This window comes from Chaetomium strumarium (genome assembly GCF_033439665.1).
Source record: "Chaetomium strumarium strain CBS 333.67 chromosome Unknown B0T15scaffold_3, whole genome shotgun sequence".
Lineage (NCBI taxonomy): Eukaryota > Fungi > Ascomycota > Sordariomycetes > Sordariales > Chaetomiaceae > Chaetomium > Chaetomium strumarium.
The window spans coordinates 4,409,170-4,427,174 of record NW_026944431.1 but is presented as its reverse complement, the minus strand read 5'-3'; the positions used below and the strand labels follow the sequence as shown (position 1 = coordinate 4,427,174).

Sequence of the window (18,005 nt, the reverse complement as noted above, 5' to 3'; positions counted from 1 at the left end):
ATGTGCCCCGCGAGCCGGGACGGCTGCGGGTTGCCGTGACGTTGCACAGCGGGAGGCCCAGGCTAGAAAGTTCCGCGTTCCTGTCGTGTCGTAGTACCTCAAAGGCGAAAGGCACAAGCCATCGGTGAAATCCCTCGTGAAATCCTTCCTCTTTGGGCCAGGCCCACCACGAGTTCAGTTCCCGATCGGGCGCTTATTACCGATGATACCGATGATGGTGTAAGTTTACTACTCGGACGTACGAGTGCGGGCTGGAAAGGACCTAGCCAGCGCAGTATCTCCGGCGCGGAGACGTCAGTGGGCGGGAGCCAGCGGGTATAAAGAGCTCTCCCTCACATGCATACTAGTAGGACCTTGGACAGGCACTCGTCTATACTCTCCCTGTGCCCGACCCAGGTAGTAGTAGTCCAGCTACAATGCGTTCGACCCTTCCCGCTCTCGCCTGCGCCGTCTTCAGCCAGACTGTCCACAGCCTGGCTGCGCACCGCTGGGATGCTGCCCAGGATACCCAACTCACCCCGGACGCCATCGCAGACTTCGATGCGGTCTCATTTGGCAACCTCCGGGCGCAGAGACTAGCACGATCATCCAGAGCCGGACCCCAATGCAAGGCATTCCCCGGCGACCCATCCTGGCCAAGCGAGAACGAATGGTCTCAACTGAACCAAACGCTGGACGGCGCCCTCCTCAACCCCCTGCCCCCGGCGTCCGTGTGCTACAGCACCTCACCGAATTTCAACGCCGAGGCCTGCCGCTTCGCGGTCAGCAACGCCAGCCAGACGACCTTCTACCTCGACGACCCGGTCACCATCCTGACCCAGTGGCCGCAGGGAAACACCTGCCTGCTCTCCGCGAACCCGACGGGGAACTGCACCCAGGGTGGGTACCCGGTCTATGTCGTGAATGCAACCACCGTCAAGCAGGTGCAGGCGGCAGTCAACTTTGGGAGAAACAGGAATGTCCGACTCGTCATCAAGTACGTACTTACTAGTACTAGTATCGCTTACCCGACCGAGAATTGAGTACCTTTAGTTCTTGACTAATAGGCCTAGGAACACCGGACACGACTTCGTCGGCCGTAACACCGGGGCCGGGTCGCTCAGCGTGTGGACACACTACCTCAAAGGTTTCGAGTTCCTCCCCAACTACAGCCAGCCGAACGGGACCTATCGAGGCCCGGCCGCCCGCGTGGGTGCGGGACTGCAAGTGTGGGAGGCCTTTGCCCACGCCGAGCGCCACAACGTGACGCTGGTAAGCGCGTCGTGTCTGACGGTGGGCTCGTACGGCGGCTGGATCACGGGCGGCGGTCACTCGCCGCTGAGCTCCAAGTTCGGCCTGGGCGTCGACCAGGTTCTGGAGTTACAGGTCGTCACGGCGGACGGGCGCTGCGTGACGGCTGATGCGCAGATGAACCCGGATTTGTTCTTTGCGCTGCGCGGCGGCGGTGGGAGTAAGTTCACCGCTTTCACATAGTAGTACTAGTATTTGATGTCGAGAAGAGGACTGACCTCGTGCCAAGGCACCTACGGCATAATCACCTCTGCGATCGTCAAGGCGCAGCCCCAAATCAACCTGACCATCGCGAGCTTCACCTTCGCCCTGGGCAACACCACCTCGATCACCCCCGGCCCTAGCGTCACGGTCGCCGACGCCAACGTCTTCTGGAAGGGCTTCAACGCGGTCTACGCCTTCGGCATCCCGACTATCGACGCGGGAGGCTATCTCTGGACGACCGCCACCCCAGCCGGCAGCGGCCGTTACCAGATGCAGGTGCAAGCGCAGATGCCCGGTCTGACGCCGGCGGCAACCAGCGCATTCGTACAGCCCCTGGTCCGCACCCTCAATGACCTCGGTATCCCCGTCGCCATCAACACGCCAGCCACGCAGGTGTACAGCAGCCATATGGGAAACCACGGCGGTGGCCCAGGGAACAGCTACCTCGCCTCCCGGCTGTTCCCGCGCGCGAGCTTTGAAAACGCCACGCTCTTCGCCGCCGTCATGGACGCGGCCCGCGCGACAGTGGAGGCGGGGTACACGTTCCACGGCCTCAACATGGCACCCACAGTCAAAGCCGGCGGGTATGCGGCACCGGCCGGGGTGAACCCGGTGTGGCGCGACGTGGCCATGCATGCCGACGTGTTCGCGAGCATCAACATGGGCACCGTGACGCCAGCCGAGGCCGCCGCGGAGCAGCGGCGTCTCAATGGGTACATGGACGCCCTCCGCGCGGCAACGCCTGGGGGAGGGGCGTACTTCAACGAGTGTGACGTGCTAGAGCCAGATTGGCAGACCAGCTTCTTCGGGTCCAACTATGATAGGTTGGTGAGCATCAAGCGGGACTGGGATCCGTGGCATGTGTTCTGGGCGCCGACGACACCCGGGAGCGAGGCGTGGGCCGTGCAGACGCCGACTGAGCTGCCGACGCAGAATGGGCGTCTTTGTCGTGTGTAGTGTCCGAGTGCAGAAGGCGGTGATCAGCGGTATCAAATCGCCCCTGCATAGAAGCTTTGTAGGACATAGCTATTCCAGAACTTGAGGTCATCCTCCCTGTGCTGATGCCTGGGCAGGCTGGCCAAAGTACCCAGTTTGTATGTCCACCGGCGGAAGAACGTGGTCCAGCAATGTATCAAACTCATGCTCCCAGTCCAGCCCCGGGCAAGTGCCCGTCTCCGAGGGTACCTGTGCAAGGACTTGGCTCCCGAAATAACCCGCATCGCAGTCCGTGTCCCAGATGCCGTCGTACCAATCCGGTTGGGTCTCGGCTTCGACCAGAGAGCCCTTGACTCCCGGTAGCGTAGTGGGCGTTGAGTTAGTTCCCGACCCTGTGACCGAGCCCACCTGCGACAGCGATGGTGTGGACGTTTTCTCGCCACCACTAGCCATGTCTCCATGCTGCGCGGGCCCGTATTCGCTCAGGGGCATCTGCGACTGTTTGTAGAGGCTCAGCAGTCTCAGCTGCAGGTTGAGCACAATCTCGGCCATGCGCGGCCGCAGTCGCTCCTCGACGTCCCGGAACTCGTCGCGGAACAACACCTCCAGCTCCCGCCGCACGAGCGTGGGCATCTCTCGGCGGATGAAGGTGGCGTAGTCCTCGAATTCCCCGGATCCACTACTTGTACTGCCACCCTCTCCGTTGGCGTCGGATTCGTCGTAGTCTGCCAGGCACTGATTAGAAACTCGGCCCCTTTTGCGTAGCACGAGTATGGCACTCACATGGCGAGGGAATGGCGGCCACGTCATCATCCGGAAAGAGGATCATATAGATCTCGCGCCATTTGGCCTCGTCGGTCGTGTCCGCCTGCGTCTTCTTGCGGCTGCGAAGCCTCTTCTCCTGGTCCTTGGTGAAGCCCTCGTAGAGCGTTTGATTCGGTTGGACCGCACACGGCGGGTCTTGCTGCAGGTGCGACTGACGTTGGTCATCCGTCTTGAATACAGTCCAGCATCGAGGACATTGTATGGGAAGCTGATGCCATCTGTAGAGGTGAGTCCTGCAGACGCGTCAGCGCAAAAAGGAGAGGACATGGGAAATGATATGCAGAGAACAAAGAGAACGGTGAGCTGTCGGACAGTCGTACTTGGCGCGATGCACCTCGTCCCATCCTGGGCCGGGACAGGACGTCCACTTGCGGTACTTCTTTGGGTTCCGCTTGAAGTAAGGGCATGCAAACTTCCCACTGACGCTTCCTCCGGCCACTCTAGCCACCGACGAACCCCGCCTGGCCTTTTTACGTCTGCCGTCGCCGTCTCCATCCTCTACTGACGGCTCGACGCTGATCATTTTCCGAGTCAACATTGGAAGCACTCCAAACTCTAAACCCTCCTGCCACGGGGTCACACCGCCAGTTAGTGCTGGAGGCTTGTCGCTGCCAGCGCCGCCGTTGGATGGATCGAGGATGCGCATGATCAGCCGGCGTATGCGCTTACCCTCCGCTCGCTCGTTGTTCTGATTCCACTCTGTCCCTCTCTTTTTGCATTCCCGTGCCAGCTGCGGGTACACCTGGTAATGCATTGTGAGACGGCCGCTGTGCCCGCCATGGGCATTGCTGAGATTCAAGAACTGTTCTCCGCAAATATTCAACGACTTGAAGGCCTCCTGCCAGTCTGTAGAGAAGCCATACGCCTGGAGCCATAATAGCACTTTCTCCAGCTGCCATTGAGCGGCGAGTTCGGGCTGGACCGTGGAAGACACCGAACTGGCACTGGCAGTGGTAGACAAGCCTGTCTGGTCCGCTGCCGGGCTATCGAGGAGGCCCCGCGGCTGTGCAAAATGATCCCATTCCTGTGAAAAGGGTGTTGGGTTCCAGTTGATATCCTCTTTATACACAGGCGGTGGCGGCATACTTGTGTCCCCAGGCGGCCACGCCTCCAACGTCGGACTACAGGAGTGAAAGTCCGGTATATTGAAGTGGGATGGGGCAGCCGTAGGTTGATATAGAACGGGGTCACCATCGTTCACAGGCCTGGAAGGGACCGGTGCGGTTGTCGTGCTTGCAGGCCCGCCCGCAGTGTCATCACCGGCGTGAAGACCAGCGGCCGCAGGAGTGCTTGTGCCTTGCTGTTGCACGGCATCCCCGATCGCCGCTTGCGCCCCCATATACTGAGGCGCCTTGCCAATCCTCTTGGCGCGGACATAAGTCCACCCGTGAGCCTGCTCCATGTGCTGTCTACACTTCGACTCCCGATCGGACTTGTACGGGCATGGCTTGAACAAGCAGCCGAACATTGGCGCGCTGGACGGCTCGGAGCGCTTGGGCTCGTGGTGGCGGTCCATCTGCTCGTAATGCGCGATGTGACCCTGATCATTGGATCCCGGGACACCATCACCCTCCGCTTCCAGCCTGCGGCTCTCCTCCTCGGTCATGTCCTCCTCGACCAGGTGCGCATGCGGTCCCCTGACGACCTGCGGTGTTGCCGTACTCGGCGTGGTGTCCTGTACGCTGACGTGAACGTCGCCAATCTGGGTGGGCGATCCTAGGCGTATAATGGGCCCCCCGCGCCGGCCCGTTCTGGCCAGACGGACCGGGACGAAAGCCCCAGCTCCCGGAATCGGGAGCTGGTTCCTACTGGCCTGGTCGTATGGAGGCGGCGGCGGAGGCACCTGAAATGGCCGAGTGACGTACGAAGTGCTACGGCTGTCATCGTGGATGGATCCCAGGCCAGGAATACCCACACCTTCGCCATACGTGTCCCCTTGCGGGATGTACGTTGCAGCACAATGCGCGGGGGCCGTCGTGGCTAGAGCAGGACGCTTGGGTTCGGGTCCCGGTGGCAACCCCAATCGCTGCTTGGCTGTTGACGGCAGCTTGGCCTGTTTGACCACAGCGAGCTTGGAGTCGAGAGCGGCGCAGAGACTCCTCATAATGCAGTCGATCACCTCCGCCCGGCCGCCGTCGAATAGGTCGCCGTCGACCGTCGTGCCATCCGAGCCCGGGCTCGAGCACGCCTCGGTCAACACATTGGCATCCATGTCGATGGGATCGGGCTTGCCGTGGTCACTATCGGAAGATAGTGAGCGACTGCGCCCCCGGCCATGGTGGACTTCTTGAGACATCCTCAGGAAGCTAGAATCGTGGGCACAAGCACCACTTCCGGAAGAGGCCGGGAACGTCTGCTAAGGGCCTCGAGTTTCCCAGGCCGCCGGCGGCGATGCGGGGTACCTCGGTGTCGCTGAGATTGAAGAGTCTTGCTGCTTCACAACCTCACTCGCGCAATGAAAACCCAAAGCATCTCAATTTTCAAGGCACTGAGATATAAATTGGTTGAACTTGGTGATGTCAATTCAGTGGGGATAATCGCGTACATGATAGGTCCCTCGCGAGAGATCAAGGCTGGCTGGCCAGCTGTGTCCGACGGACGGACGGGAAGAAGGGGGTGGCCTAATACGGCGCAGTCTGCGGAATGTTGTGCACAGTTGAGCAGAAGCGACGCGGCCCAGCCCTCAGCTGGCACTGCCAGGCAGCAGCCAGGGCGGCACGTGATCTCTGGTGAGGGTTAGGGTCAGCATGCCACAATCTCTTTATCTGGAGCCATCGGCGATCTTTAAGTTAACTTAGGTACTACGGTAGGTTCTCAAAAACATCCAAAGTTTTGTGTTACCTGGACAGTGGGATGGCCGAGTCGCATGTGCAACATCGGATGAAGGATGAAGGATTGGGAAGCTGGCTAACCAAGGTACCGGGGCTAATGTGGAAAGAGCATCACAACCCCTCCTTCCGACATCGCGCTGACAGTGCAACCCATGTGACATGTCATACAGCAAATTCGCCGGGCTGATTCTGTTCCGTGCAAGGCACACTCAGCCCAGCAGAGCAACCACCAAAAGCTAACAAGCTAACTGCAGCACCCGCAAGTCACCATGGGAAAATTCTACGAGACGGTTCCCGAAAACCTCGTGGAATGGATCCTGGAGCAGAAGATGTTCTGGGTGGCCACGGCGCCGCTTTCGGCGGCCGGGCACGTCAACGTGTCGCCCAAGGGCGGGCAGTACTTCGGTCTGCTCGACGACACGACCTTCTGGTACATGGACCTGACCGGCAGCGGCATCGAGACGGTGTCGCACCTGTACGAGCCGGGCAACGGCCGCATCACCGTCATGTTCAGCTCGTTCGAGAGCACCCCGCGCATCGTGCGCCTGTTCGGCCACGGGAGCGTGCTCGAGCGAGGCACCCCGGCGTTCGCTGACTTCGTCAAGAAGCACGACGTCGAGGTGATTCCGGCCTCCCGGTCTATTATTATCGTCAAGGTGCACCAGGTGGCCAGCTCGTGCGGCATGTCGGTCCCCTTCTACGAGTTCAAGAGCTTCCGGACGACGCTCGAAGAGGGTTTTGCAAAGAGAGTCGAGAAGTGGGCGCGGGACGATTCCGGGGACAGTATGGAGAAGTGCGTCTACAATCTTGATCCCGACCTATCATTGTCTAATTTCAAGCAGGTACTGGGCATTCAAGAACGCGTTCAGTGTTGACGGCCTCCCCGGGGTGAAGATCGGGTACAAGACGATGAAGGAGGAGAATATCACGCCGATCGAGAAGATGGTCGGCCCCATGGCTCCGAAGCGATACCGCAATGACCGGCGATTCGACGTCTGGCACCTCATCCTAGTGGCGATTCTTTCGGCGGTCTGCACAGCCTGCTCGCTGCCTCTCGTCCTGGCTATGTCTCTGGGGTCATCTGCATAGCTTAGCAAGCGCGAGCTCGATGATCTTCGAATTGATTTCCAATGGGTGTGTCTAGAGACTAACCGTGCTCCGTCAAAATCCCAGCCTACCAAGGAATCCTGTCGCCATTGTATTGATAGTAAAGCCCACTATCCTCGCTCCGCAGCCCGTGCAGCACCCGCAGCATCCCTCCAATACTCTCATGCGGCTCAAGGACCGCCCCGTCACCGCCCATACTTGTCTTGACCCAGCCAGGATCCATGGCGATGACCACGGCGCCAGGCAGGTGCGGCTTTAGGTCCTCGCTTTGGTGGACCGTAAGCATGTTAAGGCCGGCCTTGGAGATGGAGTACCCGGCGCATTTGCGCGGCTTGATCTCGGAGCTGCGCTGCATGCTGCCCAGGCCCGAGCTCATGTTGAGGATGCGTACGTCGCTCGACAGCAGGCCAGCGTCGAGCAGCAGCTCCACGACCTTAGCCGGGCCGATCACGTTGATGTCCATCTGTTTGTGCAGTTCGTCCGGGCCGAGGGTGAGCGAGCTCTGCGACGAGCCGAGGTTGACGCCGGCGCTGTTGAGCAGGACGTCGATTTTTCTGCTGCCGCCGAGCAGCTGGGCCACCTCCTTGACGAAGGAGTGGATGGACGCGACATTACCTGTGTCGCACTCGACAATGTGGGTAGAGGGCTAAGCCACGGTCTTGAGCTCGGTAAGGTCCGAGTCGAGGGACCGGGTCGTGGCGATGATGGTGTTGTCGCTCGACTGGGCTAGCTGCGGGGCGAACTTGAGCCCGAGCCCGCGGTTGGTACCGGTAATGCAGTAGACTGGCATGATTGGCCGATGCCGAAAAGGTGCTCTTTATTCTTCAGACTTAGTTATAGACCGCCGTTAGTTGCCTAGCTAGGTTACGCCGCCAGAAGCGTTTCCTGAAGGAGCAGGGTTCCGAGTTATTCCGCTATAGGGTATAGTCGCTAGAGGAGATAGAAGCGGAGAACCGCCGGATTCAAGAGTCCGAGTCTCAGGTAATTAGTGATGTTCAGGTACTCGGGGCAGATGTCCCTTTTAACTAGGGTTCCTTGGGACTTGACTTGTCCGATATCGATCTGGCCGCTTTGGTGGAACCGCCATCCGAGGTCGACCTAGGTTCCTCCGGTGGAACTTCCTTGGTTCCTTAGAATAATGGAGGGTTGTAGCTAGTAGTGGTTAGGTCTTGGTCGCGCCTGCCATATATATCGTATTTATAGCGTTACTATCTATAGTCGCTTTTCCCTGCCTAGGGTTCTTGATTCTTACTACCTATTTCTTATCAAATAAAATGGCTTAGTAATATAGCTTAGTTATTATACCTAAGTAAATGCTCTAGGAGATTATAGGTTCAAATCCCATCTATACTATTGCTAGTTATAATATAGAATAATATTATAGTAGTCATTACCTAGAATATAGTCAGCTTTTTACGTTCCTTCTTTTCTTAAGCCGACCAAGGTTCCGTCGGTGAATTCGTTTAGTTTTTCTATATAGTAAGGTGTTCTACTAGCTCCTTATTACGAATCGGTGGATGCAGGCCAGGCTCAATGGCTCTGGTGGGCAACTGACTGTATTGCAAGAATACTGAACTTGCAGAAGGAAGAGTTCTGCAAGTGGAAGATGCGAAGCAGGAAAGTAAGTCTAAATACAGGATGTGGGATGTGGGGCACTTGCCAGATATGGAAGGTGGGGCATGCGCTCCACAACCAATCAATCATACTGCATGCATCATGTTTGGTACGGTGGGTTCCACCGTCACAAGATATCTATTAGGATGGACCTTCGCTAATTTGTAGCTTACGCTCTAAAACGACAATATCTTATTTAACGTACGTTATAAGCGAGTGAAACATATAAGCGAATGAAACACTCCCCACCATATCGCATACCCTTTGCACCTTACCTTCAATCCCTTTATAATGAACCATAGCTTTACCTTCTAATGAGGCAAGGATTGTCCTTGCACTTAAAGCTCTTCAAAAGGACCATACTCTTAGTCTTCAGGCTGCAGCAAAGGTCTATAACGTCAGCCCTGCAACACTTATGCGACGACGCGACAGCAGGCCTGCACGACGTAACACTACGCCTAAATCGCGCCGGCTCATAGATTCAGAAGAGCGGGCTATTGTTCAATATATTATTGAACTATCTTTACAAGCCTTTTTACCAAGGTTGCGTGGTATAGAAGATATAGCCAACTAACTACTATATATATGCGACGCGCCCCCTATCGGTAAGCTCTAGGCATATAACTTTGTCAAACGCCAGCCAGAGCTTCATACGTATTATACGCGTCGATATAACTACCAGAGAGCTAAGTACAAAGATCCAAAGGTCATTAGCGATTGGTTCGCTCTCATATAGAATGTCAAGGCCAAGTACGGTATCGTAGAGGACGTGTGACGAAACCACAGGCAGTCCTGCCTCTGAAAGGGTTCGCCGGTCGAAGGTATCTGCTGGTCGGACTGTAGGTCTCGGTGAAGCCAAAAGGTTCACAATAATGCAAGCCGCAATGTCTGCATAGTAATGTAGGGCTACCTTACTGCTTGTAATTGCTCACTGGAGAACTCCTAGAGTCCTCTAGAACGAATGACTATATACTAGCTGGTCTTGGTCCGCTTACCATGGCTCACCAGTGAGCCTAGGTGATCCTGCTCATCCGCTCACCAGGTGAGCGGGCGCTCCTATATATGCTCATCAGCGCTATGAGCGCTCTTGCATATCCCTGTATATAATGATTAGCTGCGGACATACCCTTATCCGCCCTACTAGGTCACTATATATAGTCAAATCGTGATACGATGCCCTTCCTTGACGTCTTTTATCCCGAAAGACTTAGGTTGTTTTAAATAACGCCAACTGCCCTTGCTTCTATAAGTATATAGGTCCCTGCTATCTTCCTCTTCACCTTCTTAGGATACTAATACAATGTCAGGATGCGTAAAGAAGCTATCCCGTCTACGTAATTCGACTACCAAATGGCACGCCCTTGCTAAAGAGATCGAGTCTGTTGGTATAGAGGTTGAGATACCTTACACTCGTTGTTGGACTGCCACCCTATATACGCGATATATTATAGCGGAGGGCTCTTCCTGGTATTCTTATTGCGTTCGTCTGGGGAAGCCTTGCAATGGAACCAGTGTTACGTCCTTTTATAAATATAGCTAAGGGGTTCTTTTCCCCTTTTTGCCGTTAATATTCCTAGTGTTAAATAATACGTCCGAGCATAAACGAATGGACTCTGAGATTGCTAAGATTGAGGATCAGCTTATAGTGTTGTTATTGTAGCTGAACCGAATGCGTTGCTAACGCCACTTTATCGAGGAGCGGGGGTCTGAACTGCTTTGCCGTGGCATATAAGGTTTGGACAAGGAGGATAGTATAGTCCTGATATCGGATAAATAGACTTTGGTCGGGCAGGCATAGGCCTTGGGTGCTATAGGGGTGATAGACTAGGAGGCCATTGGTGCCGTCCTATATGGTTCTACAGGCTACGATCTATTCTTGGATTCGCTACTTAGGGGTACTGCCAAGTAGGTGCCCCTATCCCCTCCGTCTATCGTTCTTTGTACTGACCGTCTTCTTTAGTGCTGGTGCTGGTTCTCCCTTTGTAGAGCCTCCTCTTTTGGTTGGCCAGGATCCCTCTGGTGGGACTCCTATAGCTTCTTAGGGTAGTAGGGGTTCGTAGTTGGTGGTAGTCAGGTCTTGGTTGCACCTGTTATATATGTAGTGTTGTTGCCTGTAGTTGTTCTTCCTTGCCTGGGGTTCTCAATCTGATTCTTGCTATCTACGCCTTGTCTCTATATAAGTAGCTTTATTATAGGGTAAGGCGACTTATATAGAGATTTTTGCGCCTTTCTCCTGGCTGGTCTAGGTTCTGCTAGTGGAATTCCCTTAGTTTTTCTATATAGTTAAGGTGTTCTACCGGTTCCTACGAGTTGTCTTCTAGTCCAAAGTCGAGCTATTTGATCAAGTACTTTAGCCTTCTATTGGCTATTCGCAAGTCTAAAATTTTCTTAACGTCCTATTCTTCTTCTTTATCCTTGGCTTTGATATCTTTTATAACCTATATATTCTTAGGTGCTGGTTTAAGGAGCAAGATATAGAAGACATTAGTATATAACTTTATCGTTGATAGTAACGAAAGTCGATAGTTAGATATTGAAATTTTTATATCGATTTTAAACGGTCCAATCTTCCTAAAGTCGAGTTTCTGGCTTGGCCGTTTTATTTTTAAATTTCAGGAAATAAGGTAGACTATATCTCCTCTCTTAAGGCGAGGTCCCTTAAGCCAATATTTATTATAGTACTCCTTTATCCTAAGCCTGACGAACTTGAGTTCTTCCTTTAGTATCGTATATAGCGCGTATATTTTCTCTGCCTTAACTTTTGCCCTAGGTACCGTAATATCTAGTCCCTAGTATAAATCCATTTCGTAACTAAAATTCGCGAAGAATAGAGTGACCTTTGTTATCTCTATTGGCGTTATATTATACGCAAGCTATACTGCTAGTAGTAGATCAACCTAGTCGTCCTATTAGAAGTTGACAAACGTTCTAAGATATTGTTCGATGATCTAGTTAAGCCTTTTGGTCTGGCCATCTATCTATAGGTGATATACTATTGAAAGCTTGCTCTTTATACCCAAACGTTTTATAAGCGCTTGCCAAAATTTTAATACGAACTTAGTGTCTCGATCTATAGTCTATTCTTCTAGCTATCTATAAACTACTGCGATATGCCGATAGATTATATCTGTAAGTTGCTCTGCTAACTATAATTCTTTATATAGGAAGAAATAGCTCTACTTGGTAAGTCGGTCAACTATAGTGAGAATGCTATTGTACTTCGTTCCAGTAGTCGAATCTTTCGAAAGTAGTAGTTTGGTAATAAAATCTATCGTCACCGAACTCCATGGTCGTTCTACAACTGGCAACGGCTCTAAGAGCCTATATAGTTTATATCGTACCGACTTGCTTCGATTACAGAGGTCGTATTCCTATATAATGGTTTTAACTCTGGTCCTAAGTCCTAGGAAGTCGTAGTGTTGCCGAACCTTGGCGACTATTTTGGCGATTCCCATATATCCTCCGAGTTTCGACTCGTGGATTATCTTGATTAATTCCGTTTGATCCTATAGTACGACGTAGGCCTTGCCCTTATACTATAACGCTCTATCTCTCCAAGAGATACCTGCCTTCTCGTCTATATCGTTCTGCTTCCGGTCTTAGAAGTCTTTTCCTAGCCGTTCTTCCCTAAAGACTATATAGCATTCTTCAAACGGTTGTAGAGGTTATATACCGGGATCTTTGTCCTATCGTGGAAGCGTATTATTATCGAGATCTTCTATCGGTTAGGGAGCATACCGTAAGGAACCGTCTGGCTATTGTTGAAGTAATAGTAGCGAGGCTTCTAGTTAGCTGTTCCTAAAGTGATCTGGCCTCCTGCTCAATGCATCTGCCCGTGCGTTTTCCGAGCCTTTCTTATAATTGATTTTGAAGTTGAACTCTGAAAGGAATTCTGCCTATCGAGTCTGTCGTCCGTTTAACACCTTGGTAGTAGTGAAGTACCGCAAGTTCTTATGGTCTATATAGACCTGGACTTCGTGAGTTCATACAATAGTTATATAAGATCGCCGAAGTTCCTAATGAACATTCGATAGAAATTGGCGAATCCAATAAATCCTTATACCTCTATTGTCGTCGTTAGTCGTGGCTATATTTTGATCGCTTTAATTTTTGCTGGCTCTATCCTGATTCTACTAGGCGAAATTTCGTATCTAAGAAATACTGTTTTTATAATATAGAATTCACTTTTATCCTTGTTTATTGATAATTTATGCTTATAGAGTATGTCTAGCATTGCTTTTATATGCTTTTTATATTCCTTAAGTATTTTAGAGAAGATAAGGATATTATCTAGGTAATAGATTGCGAATCGGTCGAGGAATAGGCGGATTGTATAATCAACGACCACCTAGAAGGTTGCCGGTGCATTTATTAATCTAAAGGGTATTATAAGGTACTTATAATAGCCGTAGGGAGTACGAAACGCTGTCTTCTATTTATCCCCTTCCTTAATGCGAATATAGGTGTATGCTATTAGAAGGTCGAGGCAAGTAAAGTAACAGGCGCCTGCCAACTAGTCTCGAAGCTACGAGATAAGTGGCAAGGGATACCGGTTCTTTACTATCTCTCTATTCAGCTATCGGTAGTCTATATATATTCAAAGCTTCTTATCCTTCTTTAGAATAAATAGGACTAGGTAGCCCGCCGGTAATATTAATAGTCTAATATACCCTATCCTGAGATTCTCCTTAAGATATCTCCTTAACTTAGCATCTTGTTTTTCGTTGGTATAGTATACCTTAAAGAACTTCAACTAGGCTCCTTCCTTAAGTTTGATTTTATAATCCTAAGGTCTATAGTCTAGTAGCCCTTTAAGATGCTTTGCTTCGAACGCCGGATGTCCTTGGTATTCTATTAGGATTTTACCTGTTTCCGTGTTCTTCTCTATATTCCGATAGTACAAGAACTTATCTCCGGCCGTAATATTGGCTGCTTCCCTTTAGGTGACCTAATCCTGGAATTCGAATTCTCCAGCCTCGTCGATTGAGATAATAGCGATTTCGATATCGTCTATATCTCTATAGGCCATGCGATGGTATCGTCGTAAGTGGCGTTGTTTCTAGCCTGGTCTTGCCGACTCTCGCTGTTCTTCCTAGTGACTGCCGCCTCTTCCTAAGTCCGTAGTACTCTGCCTAGTACTGTCCGTCTCTTACGGTGGATCTATAGGGGCCGCCTCTTAGGGCGATCTTCCTTATTGCGATCTGTCGTCTGCGCTTCTTATCTAGTTGGTTGGATATAGCCTCTGCTCTCGAGGTCGTAGGTGGCTATCTCCCTTCTAACTGATGTCTAGGTTATAATCTCGATACTATAGGCGTCCTAGAATTATGTCCTTCTTAGGCCCTATTTTAACAATGTCAAACACCGCTTTAGTAGTTTTTCCTTCTATTATAATCTTAAGTGGTTCCGTTTCCTATTATACCTATTAGGTGTCGAATGGTCCTTTAACGATATACTGTTTTTTCTTGATCCTCTATAGGATCCTAAGTCGATTGACAAATGTTGGCGAGATAAGGTCGACCTAAGATCCTCTATCTACCAATGCCAATGTTTGGAATCCTTTCCAATATACTATAACCTAGATTCTATTATCGAGTTTGTCGTTCTGAATCGCAGCGGCTTCTTTTTCGCTCGCTAGGAGGTTATAGATCCTTTTCCTTATATAGTTCTTCCTGCACCTGCGAATCTATCGTCGCTATAATGGATTTAGTGGTTTTCGGGCCCCTTAGAGGGCCCTAAGCCGTTTCCTAACTCTGTCCTGGCGTCTAGATAGGCGTCCCTATCCTTCTATACCTCTTGGTCACCGTTCTATAGTCTAAGTCTCGGGAGTTTATCGAACAGCTGTCGAATTTCGTTGGCTCTTTTTTCTTCCTGTCGTCGTTTGCAAGGTATTATCTATCTTTATATATATATCTTAAAGACTTCTTTCTTTTCCACTTGATCGCTGCTTGCCCGCAAGGGCGGCAAACTCTTCGAAACATATATTATTCTAACCGCCTCGACGAGCTCTATCTAACGGTACTGGTTGCACTTGCGCGGCCGTCCTTGCGCGGCCGCAACAGGCCATTGAAGTAGCCGTTGTGTTGCGGGCACCCGACCGTCAGGCAAGATTTTTCCCTACGCACAGACCAACCGGTTATTCCCGGACCACCTACCCTACCGGACCCGGTTACTCCCGAACGGCCCACCCTATCAACGATCCCCCACACTCCTCTACGCTACCCACCCTATAGGCCCCCACAGGCCCCACCCTACCAGGAAGAGCTGAAAATGAACGACGTTCCGGATCCGGCACCTGACATTGAGATGGGGGAAACCCCCCCTGCCCCCCCGGGGCTACATGCAAGCCAACATGCAAGCCAGAAGACCCTACCTACTATAACCAAGCCGGCCAGAACAACCAAGTCTACTAGCCATCTACATACATATGAGCACATTACTAGGCTTGTCAACGACCTACTTGCCCTGGTCCCCAAGGATAGGGGCAAGGCCCGGGCACTTGCAATGGAGATTCAACGAGCTTACCAACAAGCCTACCAGCAAGCCATCACACCGCCCCCCCAGGCTAAGGCTACGGCTACGGCGTTGAACCTACCTACCCTACGAAAGGTAGTAGCCGAAGAGGTGCGAGCGGCACTAAGGGAAACTAAATCAGGGCAGGCCCAGGCTACTCGGACCTGGGCTGACATAGTTCGGGAACCCCCACAAGCTACTATAGCCCAGCCAGCTAAGGTTATCCCAGCCAAGCAGAACTGCGAGGTCCTTGTTCGCGGGGGCCATCTATCACCCGACCTAGCCAAGAGGACCCCCCTAGAAATCATTCAAGCCGTTAACGGGGCCTCTAGCCGACAAGGGGCTATTGCAGCCCGGAAACTACCTAGCGGAGATATAGTAGTTACCTTCAACAACCCGGATACCAAGCAATGGCACTCTACCAACCACGACTGGATTCAACGGGCCTTCGGAAGCCAGGCAAAGGAAGCCCGGCGGACCTATGGAGTGGTAGTCAAGGGTCTACGGAAGGCTGACCTCCAGGGGGCTACAGAGGCTAGTTTTCAAGAAGAGGCCAGGCTACAGGCAGTGGAAAAGATCATCTTCCAGTACCCCCATAACCCAGACTTCACTAGGGTCCCTGTAGTTATAGCCTTTACTAGCCAGGAGGAGGCTAAAAAGGCCTGTGACCTAGGGGTCCTATACCGGGCTCAGCTCTTTAGCTGCGAGCCATACTGGGCTCCGCTACGGCCAACGCAGTGCTTTAAGTGCTGGAAGTAGGGCCATATAGCCCGCTACTGCAGAAAGGACCCCCTTTGCCCCCGTTGCGGCGCTGGAACCCATGGGCATGGTGGTAAGGAAGGCGAAGAGCAATGCCCTACCTATACTACAGGCCAGTTTAGATGCCCAGCCTGCGGGGGTCGCCACTCGGCCAGGGACAAGCAGTGCCCAGAACGGCTCCGAGTACGGGCTATAGCTAAGGAGGCCTATCAACACAGGCTTAGAATCTTCGAATCAACTACTTCCAAGCTACAACAACCAACCTTCGACCTCGACTTTACCCGAACAACCTACCCTACAACCGCAACCACAACCTCTATCTTTGGCTCCCTCTCTCTAAGCCACGACGACCAAGATATAGGCCCTTCTAGAAAACGACCACGGGGCAGGCCAACAAAGGCCCAACAAGATCCCAAGCAGCTCCGACTATCCATCTCCCAGCCTACTAGCCAGGCTATAAGCCAGGCTACAAACCAAGCTACAAACCAGAACGACCCAACTAGCCAGCCAACCAACCACCTAGCCAGCCAGCCAGCCGACCACCTAGCCAGCCAACCCTCTAGTACTACATAGTAGTTACCATACTACAATGGAATACCGGAGGCATCAAGCAACCACTAGAAATCTTAGTAGAGGAGGCCAAGTTCGACGTCCTAGCTATACAGGACCCGTGGATCAACCACCAAACTAAGTCTACCTACTGCCCTCGACGTAGCCAGTACCACCTAGTCTATCAACCTAGTGGTCGGGCGGCTATACTGGTTAAGAAGACAATTGACCTTAGCCAATGGGACTATGGGGTAGCTGAACATTGGTGCTGGGTTCGGTTCGCAGGCTATGAAGGTAGCCAGGGGGTCGAGGTCTGGTCGGTCTATAACCCCCCGGCAATCAAGACAATACCGGCTACTCTTTTGCAACAATACCCCCGACCCTCTAGCCAAGTAATACTTACAGGGGACTTCAACCTTCAACACCCAGCCTGGGACTACTACGAACGCTACGATAACGAAGCCAACAACCTGCTCCAGTTAGCCACCTCTTGGGACCTTAGGCTAGTAACCCCCAAGGGCACTATAACTAGGGAACCACAGGGTAGGCAACGGGGGCGCCCATCGACTATCGACCTAATCTGGGCCTCTACGGACCTTGCCTGCTCCTACTACGGTATTAAAGAAAGGGGAGATTCCGACCACTACCCCCAAGTAGTAGAGGTCTACCTCGAACACCCCCCTATAGCCCCACCCCCCCCTGGTTGGTCCTGGAAAAAGATGGATAAAAAGAGGGTAAAGGCCGAAGCAGCCCTCTTACCAGGCCTCTGCGGCCTAGATAACCCTGGCCCGCAGGGCCTACAGAGCTGTACCCAGTCAGTAGAAGGCCTAGATAAGGCATTCGACTGGCTTGTCGAAGAACTTACAAGGATTGCCAACGCTAGCACCCCCCGAAGGAAGCCTAACAATGGATTTCAAGCCCCCTGGTGGACGAACGAGGTGCAACAAAAGGTCCAGGGGGCCCGGGAGGCCGAACGTATGGCTAAAGCCGCACCTACAGCCTATAACAAGGCCCAGCTAAATCAGAGACTCCGGGACCTTTCAAGGGCTATACGACAGGCTAGAACAAGGACCTGGAGGTCTACCCTACAGGAAGCCAGTCATAACGAATCACTCCTTTGGAGCCTAGAACGGTGGGCTCGTTGCAAGAGCTTCCAGCCTACTAGCCCCCCTAGGCTCCCGGCCATCAACGGCTATACCACCCATACCCAGAAGGCCCAGGCCCTGGCCAACCGTTTCTTTCCAAGCCCGCCAGCTGACCTCTCCAACATCCAAGATCCCACCTTTTCCCAGCCGTGGGAACCGAAGATCCCAATAAGCCAGGTGGTTAGTGCTAGGGACATACAAGATGCCATTGCCCGGGCCGCTCCCTGGAAGGCCC

General features: G+C 52.6%; 4 protein-coding genes across 4 annotated transcripts; 2 read left to right on the top strand and 2 right to left on the bottom strand.

The window, feature by feature from the left end:
* Positions 1-59: 59 nt before the first annotated feature.
* B0T15DRAFT_185793 (uncharacterized protein) lies at positions 60-2,495 on the top strand. Its single transcript, XM_062862373.1, has 4 exons — positions 60-293; positions 348-976; positions 1,053-1,450; positions 1,520-2,495. Exons 2-4 carry the CDS (start codon positions 417-419, stop codon positions 2,449-2,451), a joined length of 1,890 nt encoding a protein of 629 aa, XP_062723469.1. The 5' UTR covers positions 60-293; positions 348-416; the 3' UTR covers positions 2,452-2,495.
* A 43-nt stretch (positions 2,496-2,538) lies between these two features.
* Positions 2,539-3,778, bottom strand: B0T15DRAFT_393551 (uncharacterized protein; the record flags this gene model as incomplete). Its single annotated transcript, XM_062864690.1, has 3 exons — positions 2,539-3,155; positions 3,214-3,488; positions 3,576-3,778. 3 exons carry the CDS (start codon positions 3,776-3,778, stop codon positions 2,539-2,541), a joined length of 1,095 nt encoding a protein of 364 aa, XP_062723468.1.
* A 2,175-nt stretch (positions 3,779-5,953) lies between these two features.
* On the top strand, positions 5,954-7,295 carry B0T15DRAFT_185681 (uncharacterized protein). The gene is made up of 2 exons (XM_062862372.1): positions 5,954-6,879; positions 6,929-7,295. Exons 1-2 carry the CDS (start codon positions 6,356-6,358, stop codon positions 7,173-7,175), a joined length of 771 nt encoding a protein of 256 aa, XP_062723467.1. The 5' UTR covers positions 5,954-6,355; the 3' UTR covers positions 7,176-7,295.
* B0T15DRAFT_493152 (uncharacterized protein) lies at positions 7,261-7,983 on the bottom strand (the record flags this gene model as incomplete). The annotated part of the gene is made up of 2 exons (XM_062866923.1): positions 7,261-7,818; positions 7,849-7,983. The coding sequence occupies 2 exons, from the start codon at positions 7,981-7,983 to the stop codon at positions 7,261-7,263; spliced, it is 693 nt and encodes a 230-aa protein (XP_062723466.1).
* Between the last annotated feature and the right edge of the window lie 10,022 nt (positions 7,984-18,005).

Excerpts from the sequence above, each read along its gene's own strand:
- B0T15DRAFT_185793 (XM_062862373.1), top strand. The coding sequence starts at position 417 with ATGCGTTCGACCCTTCCCGCTCTCGCCTGCGCCGTCTTCAGCCAGACT. Across the intron at positions 977-1,052 it reads AATGTCCGACTCGTCATCAA|GAACACCGGACACGACTTCG; the intron begins GTACGTACTTAC and ends TAATAGGCCTAG. Across the intron at positions 1,451-1,519 it reads GCTGCGCGGCGGCGGTGGGA|GCACCTACGGCATAATCACC; the intron begins GTAAGTTCACCG and ends CCTCGTGCCAAG.
- B0T15DRAFT_185681 (XM_062862372.1), top strand. The coding sequence starts at position 6,356 with ATGGGAAAATTCTACGAGACGGTTCCCGAAAACCTCGTGGAATGGATC. Across the intron at positions 6,880-6,928 it reads TCCGGGGACAGTATGGAGAA|GTACTGGGCATTCAAGAACG; the intron begins GTGCGTCTACAA and ends AATTTCAAGCAG.